The sequence below is a fragment of the Schistocerca nitens genome, chromosome 2 (genome assembly GCF_023898315.1).
Source record: "Schistocerca nitens isolate TAMUIC-IGC-003100 chromosome 2, iqSchNite1.1, whole genome shotgun sequence".
Lineage (NCBI taxonomy): Eukaryota > Metazoa > Arthropoda > Insecta > Orthoptera > Acrididae > Schistocerca > Schistocerca nitens.
The window spans coordinates 139,778,701-139,801,387 of NC_064615.1; the positions used below are offsets into that span (position 1 = coordinate 139,778,701).

At 40.7% G+C, this 22,687-nt stretch overlaps 1 protein-coding gene across 7 annotated transcripts in view; it reads right to left on the minus strand.

The window, feature by feature from the left end:
* Window positions 1–22,687, minus strand: part of LOC126235838 (choline-phosphate cytidylyltransferase A-like) — a 116,718-nt gene that overhangs the window by 23,224 nt on the left and 70,807 nt on the right. For 5 of the 7 annotated variants that reach the window (XM_049944695.1, XM_049944696.1, XM_049944701.1 and 2 more), the window contains 2 exons: window positions 13,290–13,511; window positions 4,120–4,329 (listed from right to left, as the gene is read on the minus strand). In XM_049944695.1, the coding sequence (XP_049800652.1) occupies window positions 4,120–4,329; window positions 13,290–13,511 (432 nt within the window). The remainder of the gene's footprint in view (window positions 1–4,119; window positions 4,330–13,289; window positions 13,512–22,687) is intronic. The other 2 variants (XM_049944698.1, XM_049944699.1) reach the window with 1 other exon arrangement.

Consider the following 22,687-nt stretch of genomic DNA (forward strand, 5'->3'; position numbering starts at 1 on the left):
AAAGTCATGTACCTGTCCTCCAAAAGCCTCGGTCCCACAGAAGCATCAGCCATTTCCAAAGGTCCTAATCTTTTGCCCCATATTCAGTCACGCTGGGCTTGTTAAAGATCTTCTCTCCTCCTGATCCCTACAGTGAACACACTTTTTTGTCAATAACCCTACAAATTAGACTCAGTCCAAAGTCAATACTGAAACCTGACCAACTCGGTTTACTCCAAAATCCAACGGTGATCCGCCTCTATTGCCCTCAAATCAGCCTCTGATAATTTTCCACCATATACGCAGAAAAATGTGAGGCCTTGGCACTAAGAGACAGTGGTCATTTGTATGCGAGTTGTATTTGTGTGAATATGTGCGAGTGTCCTATTACTGAGGAAGGACTTTGTCCAAAAGCTGATATATTTCTTGTATTCTTTTCCATTTTGCCTGTCTGCAACTCAACACAGTAGCAATCTAGCGTTTTGATATTTTTGTTATTCCATCACGGAATTTCCATTGTTTGACTGCATCCAAATTTTTGAGGTGTACCCCCCATGAACCATGGACCTTGCCGTTGGTGGGGAGGTTTGCGTGCCTCAGCGATACAGATAGCCGTACCGTAGGTAAAACCACAACGGAGGGGTATCTGTTGAGAGGCCAGACAAATGTGTGGTTCCTGAAGAGGGGCAGCAGCCTTTTCAGTAGTTGCATGGGCAACAGTCTGGATGATTGACTGATCTGGCCTTGCAACAATAACCAAAACGGCCTTGCTGTGCTGGTACTGCGAACGGCTGAAAGCAAGGGGAAACTACAGCCGTAATTTTTCCCGAGGGCATGCAGCTTTACTGTATGATTAAATGATGATGGCGTCCTCTTGGGTAAAATATTCCGGAGGTAAAATAGTCCCCCATTCGGATCTCCGGGTGGGGACTACTCAAGAGGATGTCGTTATCAGGAGAAAGAAAACTGGCGTTCTACGGATCGGAGCGTGGAATGTCAGGTCCCTTAATCGGGCAGGTAGGTTAGAAAATTTGAAAAGGGAAATGGATAGGTTAAAGTTAGATATAGTGGGAATTAGTGAAGATCGGTGGCAGGAGGAACAAGACTTCTGGTCAGGTAACTACAGGGTTATAAACACAAAGTCAAATAGGGGTAATGCAGGAGTAGGTTTAATAATGAATAGGAAAATAGGAATGCGGGTAAGCTACTACAAACAGCTTAGTGAACGCTTTATTGTGGCCAAGATAGATACGAAGCCCACACCTACTACAGTAGTACAAGTTTATATGCCAACTAGCTCCGCAGATGACGAAGAAATTGAAGAAATGTATGATGAAATAAAAGAAATTATTCAGATAGTGAAGGGAGACGAAAATTTAATAGTCATGGGTGACTGGAATTCGAGTGTAGGAAAAGGGAGAGAAGGAAATGTAGGAGGTGAATATGGATTGGGGCTAAGAAATGAAAGAGGAAGCCGCCTGGTAGAGGATAAGTAGCTACTCACCACATAGATGAAGCACGGTGTGGCAGATAGACACAATGAAGAAGCTTGCTTTATCTGATGAAAGACATACTCTGATAGCTGTACAATATCTAGCAGTTTTTTTTTCACAGTGCCTGTCAGCCACTCGACGACTCCCCTGTATGTTGAGTAGCAATCCATCCCAACCTGGATTTTCCATTGTTCAAGTTTACATGTAATACTGTTATACGATCACTACAGAATTAATACATAAACAATAAATTGAGAGTTCTAGTTTTGTGAATTGGCTACATTATTTATTGTCACCAAAAATCTGATCCTGTCCTAGACCCATACATTAGCCTGCAGCAGATAGCAGATACTATATTTTGATGAGAGGCCACTAGATCTTCCAACCCCCCCCCCCCCCTTCAGCAAATTAGATCACATTATCCCCATAATCTGGTTTCGAACCTTACACATTAAACATCAATTTCACAAGAAGGTTAAATGGTGGCAGCTGATCACATTTGTCAATTATAAGAACACTGGCATGAACCATCATGGATTAAACTATTTAAATAATCTTCATCAAAGCCTATAGGCATTCCTGGATGTGGAGAATCATTCACTTCAAACTGATCCTGCTTGATACATGAAAACTATTTTCTGGCTTTTATCTTATGGCACTCAGCCCACATGTGGCACAAATAATTTGAATTATCCCACCCAATGCAAACAATATGACTTTTCACTTGACCCTCCACTTCCTAATATTTGAACAACTCTCATCATCTTTAAACACACTAAATTCAATGTGCAATGGGAAGAACAATACTAGAACATCAAGCAGAAAGACATAGCTGATAAATACATGTACATCCATCTGAGTGATAATATGCAAACAAAACTATTATGGACTTACGCACCAGCCTGTGAGTTTTCCCCAGGTACGTTTTAAATGTGGCGGTAAATTAAATATTTCAATTTCCTTCATGTTGTATGCAGCAGGAGTTAATAATCTAACCACTGTTGATACTGTACAGTGTTCATTCAGTTTATCAATAATATTTCATGTGCAAATTCACATCACAAAAATAAATAATTTTATGCTTGTCAAAGCCAAGTGCAGCAACACACACTGCACAAGGGTGTGTTGAAAAGTAATGCCTCTTAATTTTTTATTCTATTCTCAATATCAGTTGACATATTATGTGTCATACATATTACTCAGTCGACTTTCCAACTTCGCTGACTTAAGTCACAACCTTCTGCTGCAAGAGGTCACTGAACTGTAGCTTGTAACATGCTGGTGTGTAATGTAATTATGTCAGTACATGAGAAACAGTGAGTTGAAACCGAGTTTCCAACCGTCTACAGATAGAGCACATTCTCCTTAAGCATGACAACGTCGGACCAAACACGAGTATTGCGACATCTGTAAAGTCTCATATCTTGGGATCACTGTCATCGATCATCCTCCATACATTCCTGACACTGCCCCGTGTGATTTTTATCTGCTTCCAAAACCTAAAAGAACAGCTTCAAGGACTTCACTTTAATAGTGATGAAGCGGTGCAAGCAGAGGTGAGGTTGTGGCTCTGTCATGAATGTCAAACATTCTACAGTGACAGTATCAACAAATTGGTTCCTCATTGGGAGAAATATGTTTGTCACCCGGGAGATGATGTTGAGTAATAAATATGTAGACACGAAGAACAAAGATGTAGAATGTTAATGAAGTTCGTTTTATTCAAAAAGCTTTAGGAGTTTCCACATTCCCTTGTAGATCACTGTGCAAGATGTGATATGTCATATAATCAGGTGTGTAGATTGTCAGTCCCATCACACAGTGACTTAATGGCTGTTGTCCACAGCACTGAGGGCAACACTTGAGCAGAAAGCGATCTGAGTAGGACAGACAGTTGCAAGATTTTTTGTGAAATGTTTTTTTGAAATGTTTTGCCATTGTTAGCAGGTCAGAAAGTGATATAAATCATCTTTGATCTTCAGTCAGACTGATGGAATAGAAGAGCATCCTTGAAAAATCCAGGAAAAAATGGGCTTAAACTCCCAACATTTCACTTATTCTGTGTGATATTGTTACTAGACCACAAGCTTACACAACTCCAAAACCGCTCAATAAGAATACAACAACTGGTCCACAAACTTCAGCATCCTACAATGTCACCAATTTGTGTAGATGGTCATACTTTCAGTACTGATGAGAAGAAAAGTTTACTGCTGCTTTATGTGAAGAATTCAAACTAAGTACCTGTGGCAGCTAGCCAGAAGTCAGGTTTTATATCAGTCTACCTAAACAGTGGTGGAATAAATGACAAATGCACACTATTTCACTTTTAACATTCACATTTCTGAGATGTTCTATAATACATTATCTGGACAGTGCATCCAAGTGTACGTGAATATATCTTTTCCAACAGCTCTACATTATAACTGCAAGTAAAAATACGACCCACATAAACATACATCACTACACATGCGACATAGTCCAATCACACATACACAACACAAACACAGTTGTACAAATGGAAACAGTACATTGCCTTACAAGAGAAAATGCTGACAAAACTCGAGGTGCTTTAAGCCGACATACCCAGCATTGGTACAGTTGCACACCAAAACAATGCTGAATAAATGTAACTTATTTAACAGACCTCATTTCGAATTCGGTGTACAGTGCGTTTCATTCTTCTTACCAAGGGGCCATCCCGCCCAAACAGCAGGAGGAAAGTATCAATGAATTCACGTGATTTTTCTTCCCACTTCTGTAACATATCTACCTTCTTCTCTCCAATATTCTCCATTACACGCTTTCCTTTATCTTTTAGTTCAACCATTTTGTTCTGCAAGCGGAACTTTTTCTCCTGGAAGAGTAAAAAAAAAAAAAAAAAAATTAATGGATGCACATAACTATTTGTAAACATTTTGAGGTATAACTCTGAATGAATTACACTGAAGAGCCAAAGAAACTGGTTCAGCTGCCTAACATCGTGTAGAGCTCCCGCAACCATGCAGAAGTGCCATAACACGATGTGGCATTGACTCAATTAGTGTCTGAAGTGGTGCTGAGTGAACTGAAACCGTCAATCCAACAGCGGTGTCCATTAATCCGTAAGAGTGCGAGGGAGTGGAGATTTCTTCTGAATAGCACCTTGCAAGACATCCCAGATATGCTCAATAATGTTCGCGTCTGGGGAGTCTGGTGGCCAGCGGAAATGTTTAAACTCAGAAGAATGTTCTTAGAGCCACTCTGTCGCAATTGTGGACGTGGGGTGTCACATTGTCCTGCTGGAATTGCCCGAGTCCGTTGGAATGCATAATACACATGGAAGGATGCAGGTGATCAGACAGGATGCTTACGTACATGTCACCTGTCAGAGTTACATCTAGATGTATCAGCAGTCCTGTACCACTCTAGCTGCACACGCCACACACCATTACAGAACCTCCACCGGCTTGAACAGTCCCCTGCTCACAAATAGGGTCCATGGACTCGTGAGGTTGTCTCCATACCCATACGCATCCATCCACTTGATACAATTTGAAACGAGACTCGTCCGACCAGACAACATGTTTCCTCTCGTCAACAGTCCAATGTCAGTATTAATGGGCACAGGCGAGGCATAAAGCTTGGTGTCTTGCAGTAATGAAGAGTGCAAAAGGGGGCCTTCAGCTCCAAAAACCCACATCGATGATGTTTCACTGAATGGTTTGCACGCTGACACTTGTTGATGGCCCAGCATTGAAACCTGCAGCAATTTGTGCAAGGGTTGCACTTCTGTCACCTTGAACAATTTTGTTCAGTCGTTGTCAGTCCCATTCTTACAAAATCTTTTTCCAGCCACAGCAAAATTGGAGATTGAGTGAAGTCAATGGAAGGAGGGACACAATGCTGAGTGGAGCAGGACTCAAGTAAATTTTTAGTAAGATGTTATGGGACCAAATTGCTTAGGTCATCAGTCCATAAGGCAGGACTCAAGTATCTGCCCCAAAGAAGAACAAGTAAAATGCACAAAAATGATGAAGTAGATACGTGTATTACTAAATGGAAATTTCTGCAATATTATTAACGATGTGGAGAAAACCGTCTCTGCAAAACCATCACTGCTTTCGTCGCATAAAAACTATACGTTCAGGGTAGCAAAGGAACTCTTGAGATAAGACTGTCCGTCACTGGAATCTTGTTTCGGAAAGAGCCTAAATATAGGAGTTATTTTTTATTTTTAATGAACAGTGCACAGTAAACAAATAGTGAAAAATCACATTATTTGATGAGTATATTATTTGATGAGTATAATTAAACAACAGTGCAAGGCAACATTTCATTGCACAGTAAATAAATAGTGAAATATCACGTTATTTGACGATTATTATTAAACAACAGTGCAAGGCAACATTTCATTGTTGTGAATGCAGAGTTTCATTTTGTAGCCATTTCTCCTCTATGGCTACAATATGAGAACTTCGGATTATCATGCAGACATGGGCAGGAAAAAGTTAGAAATGTAGAGACAAAGCTGAACTTTTAAATTAACTAAGGAGCACCAACCTTCCCCTCTTCATTCCATGGAAAAATTTTTGCAGCAAAATGGTTCCCTAACTACTAATGCCATACCATCATGATCAGGGGCAGCCACAATATGCCAAACTGCACACGCGCACAAGGTGCAGGCCACGAGAAGACTACGGCCCGGCCTGTCATTTGGGTTTGCTCTATTGTTCTCGGAAGTATTCAGAACAGCATGACATTTCGTTTAGCATTGTGGTGCAGCATGTTGTGGTCAGTACAACTCTCCGAGTTTGGCAGAATTGTGGTGTCAGCGCTGTTTACTCTTCGCTATTTGTTCATGGTATGTACTATGTTCAGAGGTCCAGGGGCAGTCTAGTGATCTATTGGCACAATCCCTCAAAATGAATGGAAATGACAGAAGAGAGGGCTCATAATTCTCAATTTGCATTAAGTGACAGGAACTGCTTATTTGGCACAAAACGACATTATAGTACCATGCAGAAAGAATTTAAACTTTTATATAAGAGTGGAAGAGCAAAAAATCACAATGATAGACAGATGGGGTTCATTGTTCTGTAGATCAAGAAGCACTTTGTGCTAACTTTGCAGATATGGAGCACTTGAAGAAATTGGTGGTACAAATAGCAAAATTTCTGAAGTTGCACCCATTAATCCATTTTCAGTTGCAACAAATTTCAATGGATATGAACAAAGACGCCCCCATGAACCATGGACCTTGCCGTTGGTGGGGAGGCTTGCATGCCTCAGCAATACAGATAGCTGTACCGTAAGTGCAACCACAACGGAGGGGTATCTGTTGAGAGGCCAGACAAACGTGTGGTTCCTGAAGAGGGGCAGCAGCCTTTTCAGTAGTTGCAAGGGCAACAGTCTGGATGATTGACTGATCTGGCCTTGTAACAATAACCAAAACGGCCTTGCTGTGCTGGTACTGCGAACGGCTGAAAGCAAGGGGAAACTACAGCCGTAATTTTTCCCGAGGGCATGCAGCTTTACTGTATGATTAAATGATGATGGCGTCCTCTTGGGTAAAATATTCCGGAGGTAAAATAGTCCCCCATTCGGATCTCCGGGAGGGGACTACTCAAGAGGATGTCGTTATCAGGAGAAAGAAAACTGGCGCTCTACGGATCGGAGCATGGAATGTCAGATCTCTTAATCGGGCAGGTAGGTTAGAAAACTTAAATAGGGAAATGGATAGGTTGAAGTTAGATATAGTGGGAATTAATGAAGTTTGGTGGCAAGAGGAACAAGACTTTTGGTCAGGTGAATACAGGGTTATAAATACATAATCAAATAGGAGTAATGCAGGCGTAGGTTTAATAATAAAAAAAATTGGAGTGCGGGTAAGCTACTACCAACAGCATAGTGAACGCATTATTGTGGCCAAGATAGATACGAAACCCACACCTACTACAGTATTACAAATTTATATGCCAACTAGCTCTGCAGATGACGAAGAAATTGAAGAAATGTATGATGAAATAAAATAAATTATTCAGATTGTGAAGGGAGACGAAAATTTAATAGTCATGGGTGACTGGAATTCGAGTGTAGGAAAAGGGAGAGAAGGAAACATAGTAGGTGAATATGGATTGGGGCTAAGAAATGAAAGAGGAAGCCGCCTGGTAGAATTTTGCACAGAGCACAACTTAATCATAGCTAACACTTGGTTTAAGAATCATGAAAGAAGGTTGTATACATGGAAGAACCCTGGAGATACTAAAAGGTATCAGATAAATTATATAATGGTAAGACAGAGATTTAGGAACCAGGTTTTAAATTGTAAGACATTTCCAGGGGCAGATGTGGACTCTGACCACAATCTATTGGTTATGACCTGTAGATTAAAACTGAAGAAACTGCAAAAAGGTGGGAATTTAAGGAGATGGGACCTGTATAAACTGAAAGAACCAGAGGTTGTACAGAGTTTCAGGGAGAGCATAAGGAAACAATTGACAGGAATGGGGGAAAGAAATACAGTAGAAGAAGAATGGGTAGCTTTGAGGGATGAAGTAGCGAAGGCAGCAGAGGATCAAATAGGTAAAAAGACGAGGGCTAGTAGAAAGCCTTGGGTAACAGAAGAAATATTGAATTTAATTGATGAAAGGAGAAAATATAAAAATGCAGTAAATGAAGCAGGCAAAAAGGAATGAGATCGACAGGAAGTGCAAAATGGCTAAGCAGGGATGGCTAGAGGACAAATGTAAGGATGTAGAAGCTCATCTCACTAGGGGTAAGATAGATACTGCCTACAGGAAAATTAAAGAGACCTTTGGAGATAAGACAACCACTTGTATGAACATCAAGAGCTCAGATGGAAACCCAGTTCTAAGCAAAGAAGGGAAAGCAGAAAGGTGGAAGGAGTATATAGAGGGTCTATACAAGGGCGATGTACTTGAGGACAATATTATGGAAATGGAAGAGGATGTAGATGAAGATGAAATGGGAGATATGATACTGCGTGAAGAGTTTGACAGAGCACTGAAAGACCTGAGTCGAAACAAGGCCCCCGGAGTAGACAACATTTCATTGGAACTACTGACGGCCTTGGGAGACCCAGTCCTGACAAAACTCTACCATCTGGAGAGCAAGATGTATGAAACAGGCGAAATACCCTCAGACTTCAAGAAGAATATAATAATTCCAATCCCAAAGAAAGCAGGTGTTGACAGATGTGAAAATTACCGAACTATCAGTTTAATAAGTCACAGCTGCAAAATACTAACACGAATTCTTTACAGACGAATGGAAAAACTAGTAGAAGCCGACCTCGGGGAAGATCAGTTTGGATTCCGTAGAAATACTGGAACACGTGAGGCAATACTGACCTTACGACTTATCTTAGAAGAAAGATTAAAGAAAGGCAAACCTACGTTTCTAGCATTTGTAGACTTAGAGAAAGCTTTTGACAATGTTGACTGGAATACTCTCTTTCAAATTCTAAAGGTGGCAGGGGTAAAATACAGGGAGCGAAAGGCTATTTACAATTTGTACAGAAACCAGATGGCAGTTATAAGAGTCGAGGGACATGAAAGGGAAGCAGTGGTTGGGAAGGGAGTAAGACAGGGTTGTAGCCTCTCCCCGATGTTATTCAATCTGTATATTGAGCAAGCAGTAAAGGAAACAAAAGAAAAATTCGGAGTGGGTATTAAAATTCATGGAGAAGAAATAAAAACTTTGAGATTCGCCGATGACATTGTAATTCTGTCAGAGACAGCAAAGGACTTGGAAGAGCAGTTGAATGGAATGGACAGTGTCTTGAAAGGAGGATATAAGATGAACATCAACAAAAGCAAAACAAGGATAATGGAATGTAGTCTAATTAAGTCGGGTGATGCTGAGGGAATTAGATTAGGAAATGAGACACTTAAAGTAGTAAACGAGTTTTGCTATTTGGGGAGCAAAATAACCGATGATGGTCGAAGTAGAGAGGATATAAAATGTAGACTGGCAATGGCAAGGAAAGCATTTCTGAAGAAGAGAAATTCGTTAACATCGAGTATAGATTTAAGTGTCAGGAAGTCACTTCTGAAAGTATTTGCATGGAGTGTAGCCATGTATGGAAGTGAAACATGGACGATAAATAGTTTGGACAAGAAGAGAATAGGAGCTTTCGAAATGTGGTGCTACAGAAGAATGCTGAAGATTAGATGGGTAGATCACATAACTAATGAGGAAGTATTGAATAGGATTGGGGAGAAGAGTGTGGCACAACTTGACCAGAAGAAGGGATCGGTTGGTAGGACATGTTCTGAGGCATCAAGGGATCACCAATTTAGTATTGGAGGGCAGCGTGGAGGGTAAAAATCGTAGAGGGAGACCAAGAGATGAATACACTAAGCAGATTCAGAAGGATGTAGTTTGCAGTAGGTACTGGGAGATGAAAAAGCTTGCACAGGATAGAGTAGCATGGAGAGCTGCATCAAACCAGTCTCAGGACTGAAGACCACAACAACAACAACAACAACAACAACAACAAAGGTTTTGAGGACACTGTCTATCTTACATCTATTTTCAAGACAGTTTGCCATTTCAGTTGAAAGTGCACCAGAGCCTGTGCAGATTTAACAATTGATCTGAAAGGTAATTCCAGTTTTAACTACAAACTGTTTTACGTTAAAACCCTCCAGGACGACTACATTGCTTTTCTCACGTAGATTTTTCAAGTCTGATAATGATGTTTCAAAAGTGCTACAGTACTTCACGATTATGAGGCAACTTGAGTGCAAAACTCTGTAAAATTGTCTGCGTCTGTCAGTATGCCAATAGTTTGTACCAGATATAAATTATATTACATCTTCAGCACACACACACACACACACACACACACACACACAAACACACACACACAAAAATCAATTAATACTGAAAACTTGTTTTGTTTGTGATTTGTGTTGTTGAGAAATGTTGAATACAAGACCAAGTCATACACAGTATGAATGTACTGTCGTTTAAATGTGTCGTTTTCACTGTTTTGCCCTCTTCTCCCTCCTCACGCTCAGATAGTGTGGTGTGGTAGTTGGGGAATGTGAGGCTGAGTGCTTTGGCGCTTGGGCTCGGGCATGGCCCACAAGCCAAAATCTTGACCACTCCTGGCATAGATCCAAATTTCATAGAACTAGTCCAGAGTCTTGCAAAGAATAATGTCTGTAGTAATAATAAATCAAGTGTCTCATGTGAAACTGAAAAAATAATGGTTGATGCTTTTACTGCTCTTAAATAAACACCATATGTTCATCTTTTCTGAAGAGAACCTGTCAATGTAACACTACTTCATGATTTGTGCATCAATTTTGCTGATTTTATATTCAAGTAGCTTTACAGTTGGTCTCACAAGGCTGAGTAGACCTTTTTCCAGACCTTTCCACCAAAAAAATCTGAAGCTGGCACTAGTGATCGAACACATGTCCTCAGCTTTTACTATACTCCATTCATCATAAGAATAAATCTGATGTAAACAAACACAAACACAATGATTGTCAGCAGCCATAGCTCTTGTACACCGGTGTTGTTCTGCTCTTGGAAGTAGGTCCAACTTACGTATTAGAGATTTTACTACTATGTCACTGTAAATGAAACTTTAAGACCTTCTGATGTATTAACAGCCATCAAAGTTTGTCTTAATCATACTTTAGCTATGTAATTTTTATTTTAAGCACCACTTGTGCTGTGATTGTCTCATTGTTCATAAGTACCGCACAAATGGATGACACTGCTTCGTGTTTCGTAGTGAAACGCGTGCAGAGCACCACTAATGGCTAGAAACAAGTTGTTCTTAATGTTTTTCCACAACATTACAGAGAAAAATGAGCTCTGACATTTGTAGAGAAACACGATTTAATAAATATTAGAGATGTGATTGCGACTGTAATCATGGCATAATTGATAGTCTCGTTTCTTGATAATCGAGCGGGCTGGTGGGTGGTAGTTCGAAACTCAGTGTGATCAACAAATTTTTTTTGTTGCATTTCAATACATACGACATCTAAATATGAAATTTATCAATATACGGTAATTAACTCATTCTTAACAATCATTTTTTCAAGAAAAATGCACGTCTTCTAGTTTCTAATTACATATTACATGCAGAATTCTGGCTTTCATTGCAAACACACATTCTTAATTGTCGATATATTATAAAAGATTGTTACAAATTTTGAAGTTAAAAAACATTACACAATTAGATTTTTTGGAGAAAAATGTAAAATCAAAAACTTTTTGTCTGAATATGACCACTGTTTTATAGGACAGATGTGGCCTCACAAGAGCCAGAGTGATAAGTATTGTAGAATCATGGAAAATAATTTTCACAACGTCGAGCCCACGGTGCAAATGCTGTATTTTTACAGTTGTCACCATACCACTGCTATCTGAACCCAATAGAATTGATCTGGAACCAAGTTAAGGGATTTGTCGCGAGAAATAACAAGACATTTAAGCTGCCAAACTTACTCGAACTAATGCACAAAGCTTGTTGACACATCACTGCTGAACGATGGCAAAATGCAGAACAGCACATCGTAAAAGAGGAGAAGTAGGAAATGTGGACTTTTTGGTGGCTTGGGATCCTGTTGTCAATCGCCTCGTTATCAGTGTGGCAATACTGAAATATACTGCTTTGCTCGGAGTCCAATAAGGAAGAAGTTCAGATATTACCCAATGACTGACTATAATACCTTCAGTGGCTTCAATATTTAGCTACACGGTGAAGTCCCAGCAGTGTGCTTTTATGCTGCATATAGCTCATGGAGAAAAATTACCCTTGTTAAAATCAGGAATTTTCATCACTCTTCTTTTTAATTACAGTACTATGTTAGCTAAGATCGAGAGCATGTTTTCCTTTGGATCACCTAAGATGTGTATGCCTGTGTTTTACCATTATTCCCTTCTGTTCAAGAATTAAATTACAGTTACGTCTTTGCTACAACTGTTCACATCACTGCAGTTTAGTTGGACCAGGTGCTGGCCAGTGCTTTCCAAGTAAAATGCACCGGTAAAGCTGTTGTCCTGTATTATCGCTGAGTCGATGTATGCATAATGCACAGCATTAAACATATCCTCATTTTCGTACTTGACTGTGCTCGAGACAGATTGGCTTCTGCTCCACGTGAAACGAAATCCAATGAGGTTCCAGCAAATGCAGGAAAATACATAGTGTAATGTTTACCTGACATTTATTCTTATGATGAACACAGTATAACCCAAAAGACTGATCACTAGCCCATACAATCAATTTGCTTTTGCAACTGCCATATTAGCTTTTAGTGTTGTGACATTATAAGACTCGAAAGGCCACGTGTCACACCAAAAGAGTGTGTGATAGCTAATGGAGTAGAGACAATGTGACAGACCAGGAAACTGAATAAAATATAATAAAATCAATTGGCATAAACTTGAACAAAGAGCCGGGATTATCACCCGAGGCTGAAACAGCAGACAACAAATCAACAGTCAGCGCTGTGGAAAATAGCGACAACATTGGGGAAGGTAGTTTTAGGGACACTATGTGCAAAGCACTATGGGCAGCTTCTCTGAGAAATATTGTATGTTATGTTACTGGTCTTGTTCTAAATGGGTACTTCATTCAGTGGTGCTTAAAGACATGTATTGTGCCTCAGAACTCCACTTGTAAAAGCACTAGAGTGTATGCTGTCACTGCCTCCCCTCCCTTCTTTTCGGGCATCAACACAATTGTGCTGCCATCATGGCCATATTACCAATCTGGTTTGCCAAATAATATTATTTGTATTACGTCACCATGAAGTAACAGCTAGAAATGAAATAATAACTTACATTCAGGAAAGAAACATTTAACTCCTTTGCAGAATATCCTCTTGCAAGATTTCTTCGTACATAAATGTCATAGTCTCGCACTATTCTTGCCACTATATCTGATGTGGAAACTCCTTCTGTTCGTTCCGTGGCTGCAAACATCCCTTTTTCTTTTAGTCGTGCATATACATCGGTGCCATCTTCTGTCATATAAGGCATCTCATCATGTGCCACAAAATCAATCTGCAGAACAAGCAAGTAATGAAAATTAAATCTTCTTTAAATATTTTACAAGAACTTGCTCTTTTGCTGTTAGTTGTGCTAACTTTACAGACAAAACTAGCATAGTTCAAAGTTAAGTATAGTATCATGACTAAACACACAGAATTATTAATCAACATACACATATGAGTAACATAAGTTAGTGGCAAGTGATGTGTTCAGGTTAATTGACTTTGTACTTAACATTTACAATAAACACACTGAAAGATCAGCAACGGTTTATGAATTATCTTGAAAGTTTTAAGCAAGTGTAGTACAATGATAAACAACAAATTTATTTTTCCATCTTCTTTAGGTATCCTTTAATATCTAATAGAGAAAACATTTTAAATTCACTTTCCAGTACACATGATAATGACTTCCCATTACCAAGAAAAGTAACAAACTATCTTGCAAATCTTCAGAATACCATGATACGGAAAATAGGCCAGACGCGTATAAATGGACTTGCGCTCTGAGGGTTTCTTACAAACGTAATTATGCATATAGATAATAATAATAATAATAATAATAATAATAATAATAATAATTTTGTATGGCTCAATGGCCTGGTGCAAGTATTTCTATTGGATGTCACTTCAGACACTTTTGTGTCCCTAACCCACCTACAGTTTAATGTGGATTCTGAACCACATGTTGTTTCAGGTGACTCCTCACATCAATGAGAGGTGAAAACTAGGTTGAAACAATGACTGAAATATTCATAGTCTGATCTAGATCCAATCCAATGACCTCTCGGTTTCCAAGTACACTGTTTACCACTAGACCACCAGGCATGATATGTATGTAGACAATTCACATACAGATTTTAATGAGTGAGTTTGCAAGTATCATCGTATGTGACATGTTTGGCCATCTCATCTCATTCATTTGCACTGACTTAAAAGCTTTTTTATTTACACTGCCAAGGGATTTGGAATTTTTTGCTTTTCTTGTACTATGAAACCTTACTGCGTGCTGAATTTTATGATTCTATGTCAATGGTAAGTACCCTACAGGGTTTGATAAGCCAGTTCACGAGTATCGAAATATGTGACATGAATGGCCACAACTTTCAATTGCATCAACTTGGAAGCTTAAATTTTTATACCATCTTGATACATCTACCACTTCCTACGAAAAAGGGGTCTTATGAGTTGGACAGAGAGCTAGATGGAGAACAAAGTGATCCTATAATGGTTAGGGTTTTTTGACTGAGATACAAAACCCTAAAAAGGAAAACACCCCACAGATTTTTTTACAACAGGGAAATTAAATGCAGAATTATTTGCGTATCTGCTAATACTCAATAGCTGTTAAATTCATTTCATTGTTCTACAAGTGGTATTGTGATGTAGACCTGCCACAATGCTTTTTCCTTTTCAACAAATTTCACATAAGCTGCAAAACACCACCACTACTGTGCACCGAAAATATTGACTTTTATCTTACTTTTGAAAATAAAATTCATAAACTTTCAATCATGGCAAATGTTATCAAAATTATTGATCTGACAATTAGTAGAGTTTGCATTTGGGTGCTCACAAGTGTACTGTCAGATTTTTTATGTTCTTTATTACACAGGGCACTCGGTTAATGGTTCCCACAATATATAATGGGAACATATGCTATACAGCTGCATGTAGTGAATGCAGACTTGAGAATGGCTTTTCCGAAATCAGCCAATACTGCGTTTTTTAATAGTTAAACATCCACTAGTCAGAGAGTAGCAGATTAAAGATTGTTTGTTGGTATATACTTCCCAGCTTCAGTCCGATGATGGAAAGACAGAGTAACAAATAAAGATGAGTTAAGAGAAAGAAAAATGAGAAGTTAAAAAACAGTGCAACTAAGGACTAGGAGTGAAGCACACAAGGAGATGGAGAAAACTACAAAGAGAGAAAATTGGGAAAAAAAAAGAAGAAGAAGACAAAAAAGTAAATGTGTAAAAAATAAAGAAATACTACTAAAAATGTCAGGCTGACAATTCTTCGTGAACTTAACCAACATTGTTGTTGTTGTTGTTGTTGTTGTTGTGGTCTTCAGTCCTGAGACTGGTTTGATGCAGCTCTCCATGCTACTCTATCCTGTGCAAGCTTTTTCATCTCCCAGTACCCACTGCAACCTACATCCTTCTGAATCTGCTTAGTGTATTCATCTCTTGGTCTCCCTCTACGATTTTTACCCTCCACGCTGCCCTCCAGTACTAAATTGGTGATGCCTTGATGCCTCAGAACATGTCCTACCAACCGATCCCTTCTTCTAGTCAAATTGTGCAACAAACTCCTCTTCTCCCCAATTCTATTCAATACCTCCTCATTAGTTATGTGATCTACCCATTTGATCTTCAGCATTCTTCTGTAGCACCACATTTCAAAAGCTTCTATTCTCTTCTTGTCCAAACTATTTATCGTCCATTTTTCACTTCCATACATGGCTACACTCCATACAAATACTTTCAGAAACGACTTCCTGACACTTAAATCTATACTCGATGTTAACAAATTTCTCTTCTTCAAAAACGCTTTCCTTGCCATTGCCAGTCTACATTTTATATCCTCTCAAATAGCAAAACTCCTTTACTACTTTAATTGCCTCATTTCCTAATCTAATTCCCTCAGCATCACCCGAGTTTACTCGACTACATTCCATTACCCTCGTTTTGCTTTTGTTGATGTTCATCTTATATCCTCCTTTCACGACACTGTCCATTCCGTTCAACAGCTCTTCCAAGTCCTTTGCTGTCTCTGACAGAATTGCAATGTCATCGGTGAACCTCAAAGTTTTTATTTCTTCTCCATGGATTTTAATACCTACTCCAAACTTTTCTTTTGTTTCCTTTACTGCTTGCTCAATATACAGATTGAATAGTATCGGGGAGAGGCTACAACCCTGTCTCACTCCCTTCCCAACCACTGCTTCCCTTTCATGTCCCTCGACTCTTATAACTGCCATCTGCTTTCTGTACAAATTGTAAATAGCCTTTCGCTCCCTGTATTTTACCCCTGCCACCTTCAGAATTTGAACCAACATTAATATCTCAAAGTCATAAATTGATCACATGAGGCCTTACCTGAAAAACTGGCCAGCAAAGGAGAAATCAAAGGATTGGCTGTCCCACCATGATAACATTCCCAGTCACAGACTGTTGGGTATATGGCAGTTTTTGACTCAAATGAAGATGATAATTTTGCACCCTTCTTATTGGCTGGTTCTTATTTCCCTGTTCTACATAATGAAAAGGGACATAAAAGGGACATGCTTCAAGGCATAGAGAAAGGAAAATAATGCTCTTTGAACATGCTGTTGCTGCTGGTAGGACAACTTCATATTTACATTCATCATAACTTCATATTTATAAATGAAAAGCACAGAAGTGTTGACGTTTTATGGTGTCATATTTCAAAGATACAGATGAGAGTTGCAGCTTCATACTGAAATGATGTCATGTAACGTCAGGATTTTGTCCAAAACATGGAAAAACTGCTAGACTTGCTTGCCTGAACATGAATACAGTTGTTTGCCAAGCATGGTTGACTGTTGTATTTGACCATGAGCGGTACCTGTGCAATGTTCTCGTAACATTGCAAGTGTCAGTTGCAGTGAGAACTGTGCTGGCATAAACTGTTGCTAGCACACCGCTCGGCAAAGATGTAGCAAGAAGATCGATAGTAGGTGATGGATCAAGCACACCTATCAGGAGAGAGGCCCAAGGCAGACTCGCACCCAAAATGCTGCCAACACCCTCATCGCCGCAAGTATTTAGATCACTGCCACTGACTGGAGGGCTCCGTCTCCCTCTCAGTTAATAGCTCACTACCTCAGTCACTAGCTCAGTCTCAGTCATTAGCACAGCCGCTCAGTCACTGACACACCACCAACTCGCACTCCAATTTGGCATCTATCATTCATGGCATAGTGGGACTTTTACTTCACTAGCAGTGAGGCTAATGAGGACTAATATTGAAGAGCTTGTAACACAACACAAGGAGCTGTAAAAGTTTAAGTATATATATAATCTTGTTAATACATGTGTGCAGTTGTGTTGTAGAAAGAGGAGACTGGCCACCAAAAAACATCCTCTTGTCTACTGTGTCAACAAGGACATGGGAGTGACAATAAGGATAACATAGTGCAGACTGAAAATAATCAACTTGGCCAAAGATTTTGCTTGCTTCTGTTGTGTTTTAGCTTGCAGGGTGCTCATTTCTATTTGCTGAATTATTGTTGTGATCTTGCACATATTCCATAGAACTAATCACATTTCTCTTTTCAGAGGCTCTGCTTGTTTTTTTCTATAATGTACATGTGTAAACCATGAATTCCCCGACCCCTCCACCCCCTGTCCCCTTGTCTCAGCTGCAGACAGCCAATGTGATGGATCTAACACAAACTTTCAGTTTCAGAACCAACAAATTGCTACTCTACTGAAGATGGTACAACAAATGCTGGCTGCACAAGCTGCGTCAGCAGCATAAGCAACCAATCAAACAGCCCAACACGTGCCGTCGACCAGCATACCACCATTTTTTTCTGGCCATCATGTGAACTTTCAGTTAGACAGGTTCCTCAGTAACTTTGCTTAATCATGCCACATATGAACAGTTAGGATCACCACACCTTTTTAAATCTAGCAATCACCTCACTACTTACAGCTGACAGGAAATTCCAGAGCACTGACAGTGTAGTTTGCCGCCACTTACAAATCTCATACTAGGACAGTGAATTTTACTGTGTTGAAATCAAGAGACAGTGAGAACATATTCAGTTTAGAGGGCTTTGATTTGTTTTGACTTAGCATCCAAGACAATGTATTTTCAGTATCAGCTTTTGCACCACAAGACAATGTCATTAGTTTGCTTAACTATTTTCAGAAGGAATGGGAAAAAGCTAGTAACTTTGTAGCACATGTCACATTGAAAGACAATGCAGCCCTATGCTTTTCTGGGCCCACCCCACACCAATTGCTTTAAGAGAAAAAGTAGCCAGTGAATTAAAGAATTGCAAGATAACAGTGTACTTGCTCCCAATCAAGTTAGTCAATGGGCAAGTCCTCTTGTTTTGTTGCCTAAGCCTTCTGGTTGCATTCGCATTTGCGCTGACTCCAAGTCTACAGTCAACCCACAGACAGTAGTTGACACTTACCCATTACCTTGCCCTGAGGAACTCTTGGACAGACTTGGTGCAGGACATTACTTTTCCACGATAGATTTGCATTATGTCTACTAGCAAATTCCACTGGATGAAGAATCACAGAAAGGTTGTTGTAAATACACACTTAGAACTGTTCAAGTATTTGCATTTGCCCTTCGGCAGCACTTCGGCATTTGCCATTTTTCAACGTTACTTGGAACAGCTGACTGCAAAAGTGTCATTTTGTTCAAACTATGTTGATGGCATTGTTGTCTCATGTTGTACACCAGAGGACCACATTGCCAATTTGCGTACTCTTTTTTGAGTGTTGTCAGAAGCAGGGCTCAAGTGTTGTCTCGAAAAGTGTGACTTTTCCAAACTGAACTATAGTACTTAAGCCACGTGATAAACAGTCAAGGGTGTGCACCCCCCTCCAATCTCATTTGCTTGCAATCCTTGACCTGCCTGTTCTTCTCAAAGTATCTGAAGTGCCATCAGTAATGCAAGATGACATACTACATTCAGCTCACATACCGAATGCCACTCAGATTGAGGCTCCATTGCATCACTTGCATAAAAAAAAATGTACCTTTTGTGTGGACTAAAGACTGTCAAAACGCATTTCAGAAACTCAAAAATGCTTTGCTTGGTGACAGATGTTTACTGCATTCTGATCCTGCCAAGCCGGTAGTTTTGCAAGTTGACACTCCTTCCTATGGAATCGGCACCGTGCTTTTGCACAGAATTGGTACACAAGACCGACCTATTGCTTTTTCCTCAAAGTTGCTCTCTCAAATACAGTGCAATTATTCTCAAATAGAAAAAGATCCTCTCACTATTGTGTATGTAGTAACCAAATTCCATCACTATTTATATGGTCGCAAGTTCTATTTAGTGACAGATCACAAGCCTTTCCAGTCCTCGTTTCATCCGTCAAAGCCGCTTCCTACATGCACTGCTCAAAAATTTCAATGATGGGCTTTGTTGCTTTCGCAGTGTCAGTACAAAATTGTGTACACACCTACGGCAAAGCATGGCATGCAGATACTTTATCTCACCTTACGCTTGGCCGAGACTCTGATTTTGATGCCCCTGCCGCATCTTGTTGCCGAATCAATGCGCAAGACTCTGAATTGCTAGAATCTTTTCCCTTGCACTACAGAAAAATTGCACATGCCATGAAAGTGGACCCTGATCTGAAGACGTTGTTGCATTACATTCACACGCCTTGGCCTCATTCATTGAACAGTATCCAGAACTCAGTTGTTAGGCTATATTTTGTACGTCGGCATGATCTTTCTGTTCTAAGAATGTGATTCTAGTTCAAAATGATAGTGGACAACTGTGTGTGCTTATTCCTGATGTGTTGCAATTGCTCCATCAAGGACACTGGGGACTTGTTTGGATTGAACAGTTAGCACCATGGCACTGTACCTGGCAGGGCACAGATGCCCCTATTAAACAGATGACGTCACAATGTTGCGCATGCGCAGAAAACCAATCCACTCCACCACAGACATTCTCAGCTTGGCCTAAGACTATCACCATGGCAACGAGTGCACATAGACGTTGCAGGACCATCTTGGAACACTCGTTGGCTCATAGTGGCAGCCTCTTGTAGCAAGTTCCCCTTTGCAGCACCTATGACTTCTACCAAATCACGGAGCACCATTCAAGCTTTGTCCTCCATATTTTACACAAAAGGTTTGTCAGAAGTTCTTGTGTCAGACAACAGACCACAGTTCACTTCACCTTATTTTGAACTGTTTTGTGAATGAAATGGCATTCAGAATGAGATTTTCCTGGCACATTAAAACTGTGTGCCGGACCGAGACTCAAACTCGGGACCTTTGCCTTTTGCGGGCAAGTGCTCTACCACCTGAGCTACCCAAGCGCGACTCATGCCCCAGACTCACAGCTTTACTTCCACAGGAGAGCTTCTGTGAAGTTCGGAAAGTAGGAGGTGAGGTACTGCGGAAATAAAGCTGTGAGGACGGGGCATGAGTCGTGCTTGGGTACCTCAGATGGTAGAGCACTTGCCCACGAAAGGCAAAGGTCCCGAGTTCGAGTCTCAGTCCGTCACACAGATTTAATCTGCCAGGAAGTTTCAGAAATGGCATTTGTCACCTAACAAGTGCTCCATTTTATCCCCAGTCCACCCTGGAACAGGTGCTGCAACTGTCACCAGCGGAACTTCTGCACGGCCACCGCAATTAGATGCTGCTCCACTTGCTACACCCACTAGAGCATCCAGTGCCACCAATGGTCCACAAGTATCGCTTTGTGCTGCACTATCTTGTTCTCTTCAGAGTTCATGGCAACTGTGGGTGCTGGGAAAGGGGCATGAGCCAGGAAAGCATTGCAGGTCCTGGTGGTTTGCAGCACTGCCACCAGAACCAAATTCGCGTGTCATTTGCCCCATGATTCTGCTGCTTTTCTTTCGCCACTTTCACGGCGTCACCGGACTAAATGGCCTTCACAGCTGCCAGCTGATGCTGCCAGGGCACTGCAGAAGGAGCGGATGGATGATGCGCCCTCGCTCCCATGGTCGTCGCTTGCCGACCCAATGGACCTGGATCTGGACCTGGACGCGAACCCACCATCGCTGTCACCCTCATTGCCCCAGGACAGACCCTCAGGCCTTGACATGTGCCCTGGTAGTAGTTTTCTGGAGGATGTATCTGTTGTCTCGCAAGCCAGATGGCAGGGTACGGTCAGCAGTATGCCGTCCTCCACAGTCACGACTCCCAGCTCATCTCTACATTCAGCATACTGCCTCCCTCCCCGTTGTCATTCACATCTTCGGGGGGTGGGGGGTGGGCAATTTGCTGATGTAAGCTGTCGCCAGCAAAGATGTAACAAGAAGATCGATAGTAAGCACTGAATCAACCACGCCTATCAGGAGAGAGGGCAAAGACAGGCTCACAACCGACATGCCGCCAACGCCCTCTTGAACACAAGTATTTAGGTCCCTGCTACTGACCGGTGGGCTCAGTCTCAGTTACTAGCTCACTGTCTCAGTCACTATCTCAATCTTAGTCACTAGCGCAGTCACGGGCGCACCAACTTGCACTCCAGTTTGGCACCTGTCATTCATCGCATAGTGGGACTTTTACTTCACCAGCAGTGAGGCTAATGAGGACTAATAATGAAGAGCTTGTATCACAACACAAGAATGCTGTTAAAGCTAAGTAGCAGTTATCTGTTTAAGTTAATAAAGAACCCTGTTAATACATGTGTGCAGTTGTGTTGTAGAAAGAGGAGACCTGCCACCAAACAACATCCTCTCCCTTGATTCCTATGGTACAAGACTCTACAGTCTCAACGAGGACACTACAAGATCAGTGTTTTGCAGAGTCGTAAGTGCATTACATCAAAGCTAAGTGAAGTCGAACATGAGCAAATTGTTGGTGTTAATATGGTGGGTCCTTTTGTAACCCAGGGAGATAAAGTGTTTGAAGGTCTAAGAGGCACCATATTTAAGTTTTATACCGCATACAGGGAAAGCAGAAAAATGTCATCCACTAAGTCACAATGTGGACGAAAGCAAATGTTGAGTGATTGTGATGAACAATCACTGAAGAGAAATGGGTGAATAAATAAGAGGATGAGAGCTGCAAAAAAATTGATGCAGAACTGAAAGTCGCACTTGCAAATCCTGCCAGTGCCAAAACAACATGAAGTGAGCTCCATATCCAGGGAATTGTAGGGTGAGCTGAAATCAGTGATGCAAACACTAGTAACAAGAAAACATCGAAACCATAAAACCTGGACCACGGAGCAATGGTAGAATGCCATTTAGTCACACTGGTCTTGTTTCACATTGTTTCCAACTTCTGGCCAGTTTACATCCCAAGAGAGAAACATGGCAGGGTTCTGTGATGATTTAGGCAACCATATCATGTTATACCATGTGCCCCACGGTTATTCTGCAAGGTTGCATTACTGTCAAGGATTATTTGACCATTCTGGTTGATCAAGTCAATCCCATGTAACTATTTTGCAGGAAGAATGGTACAAGATTC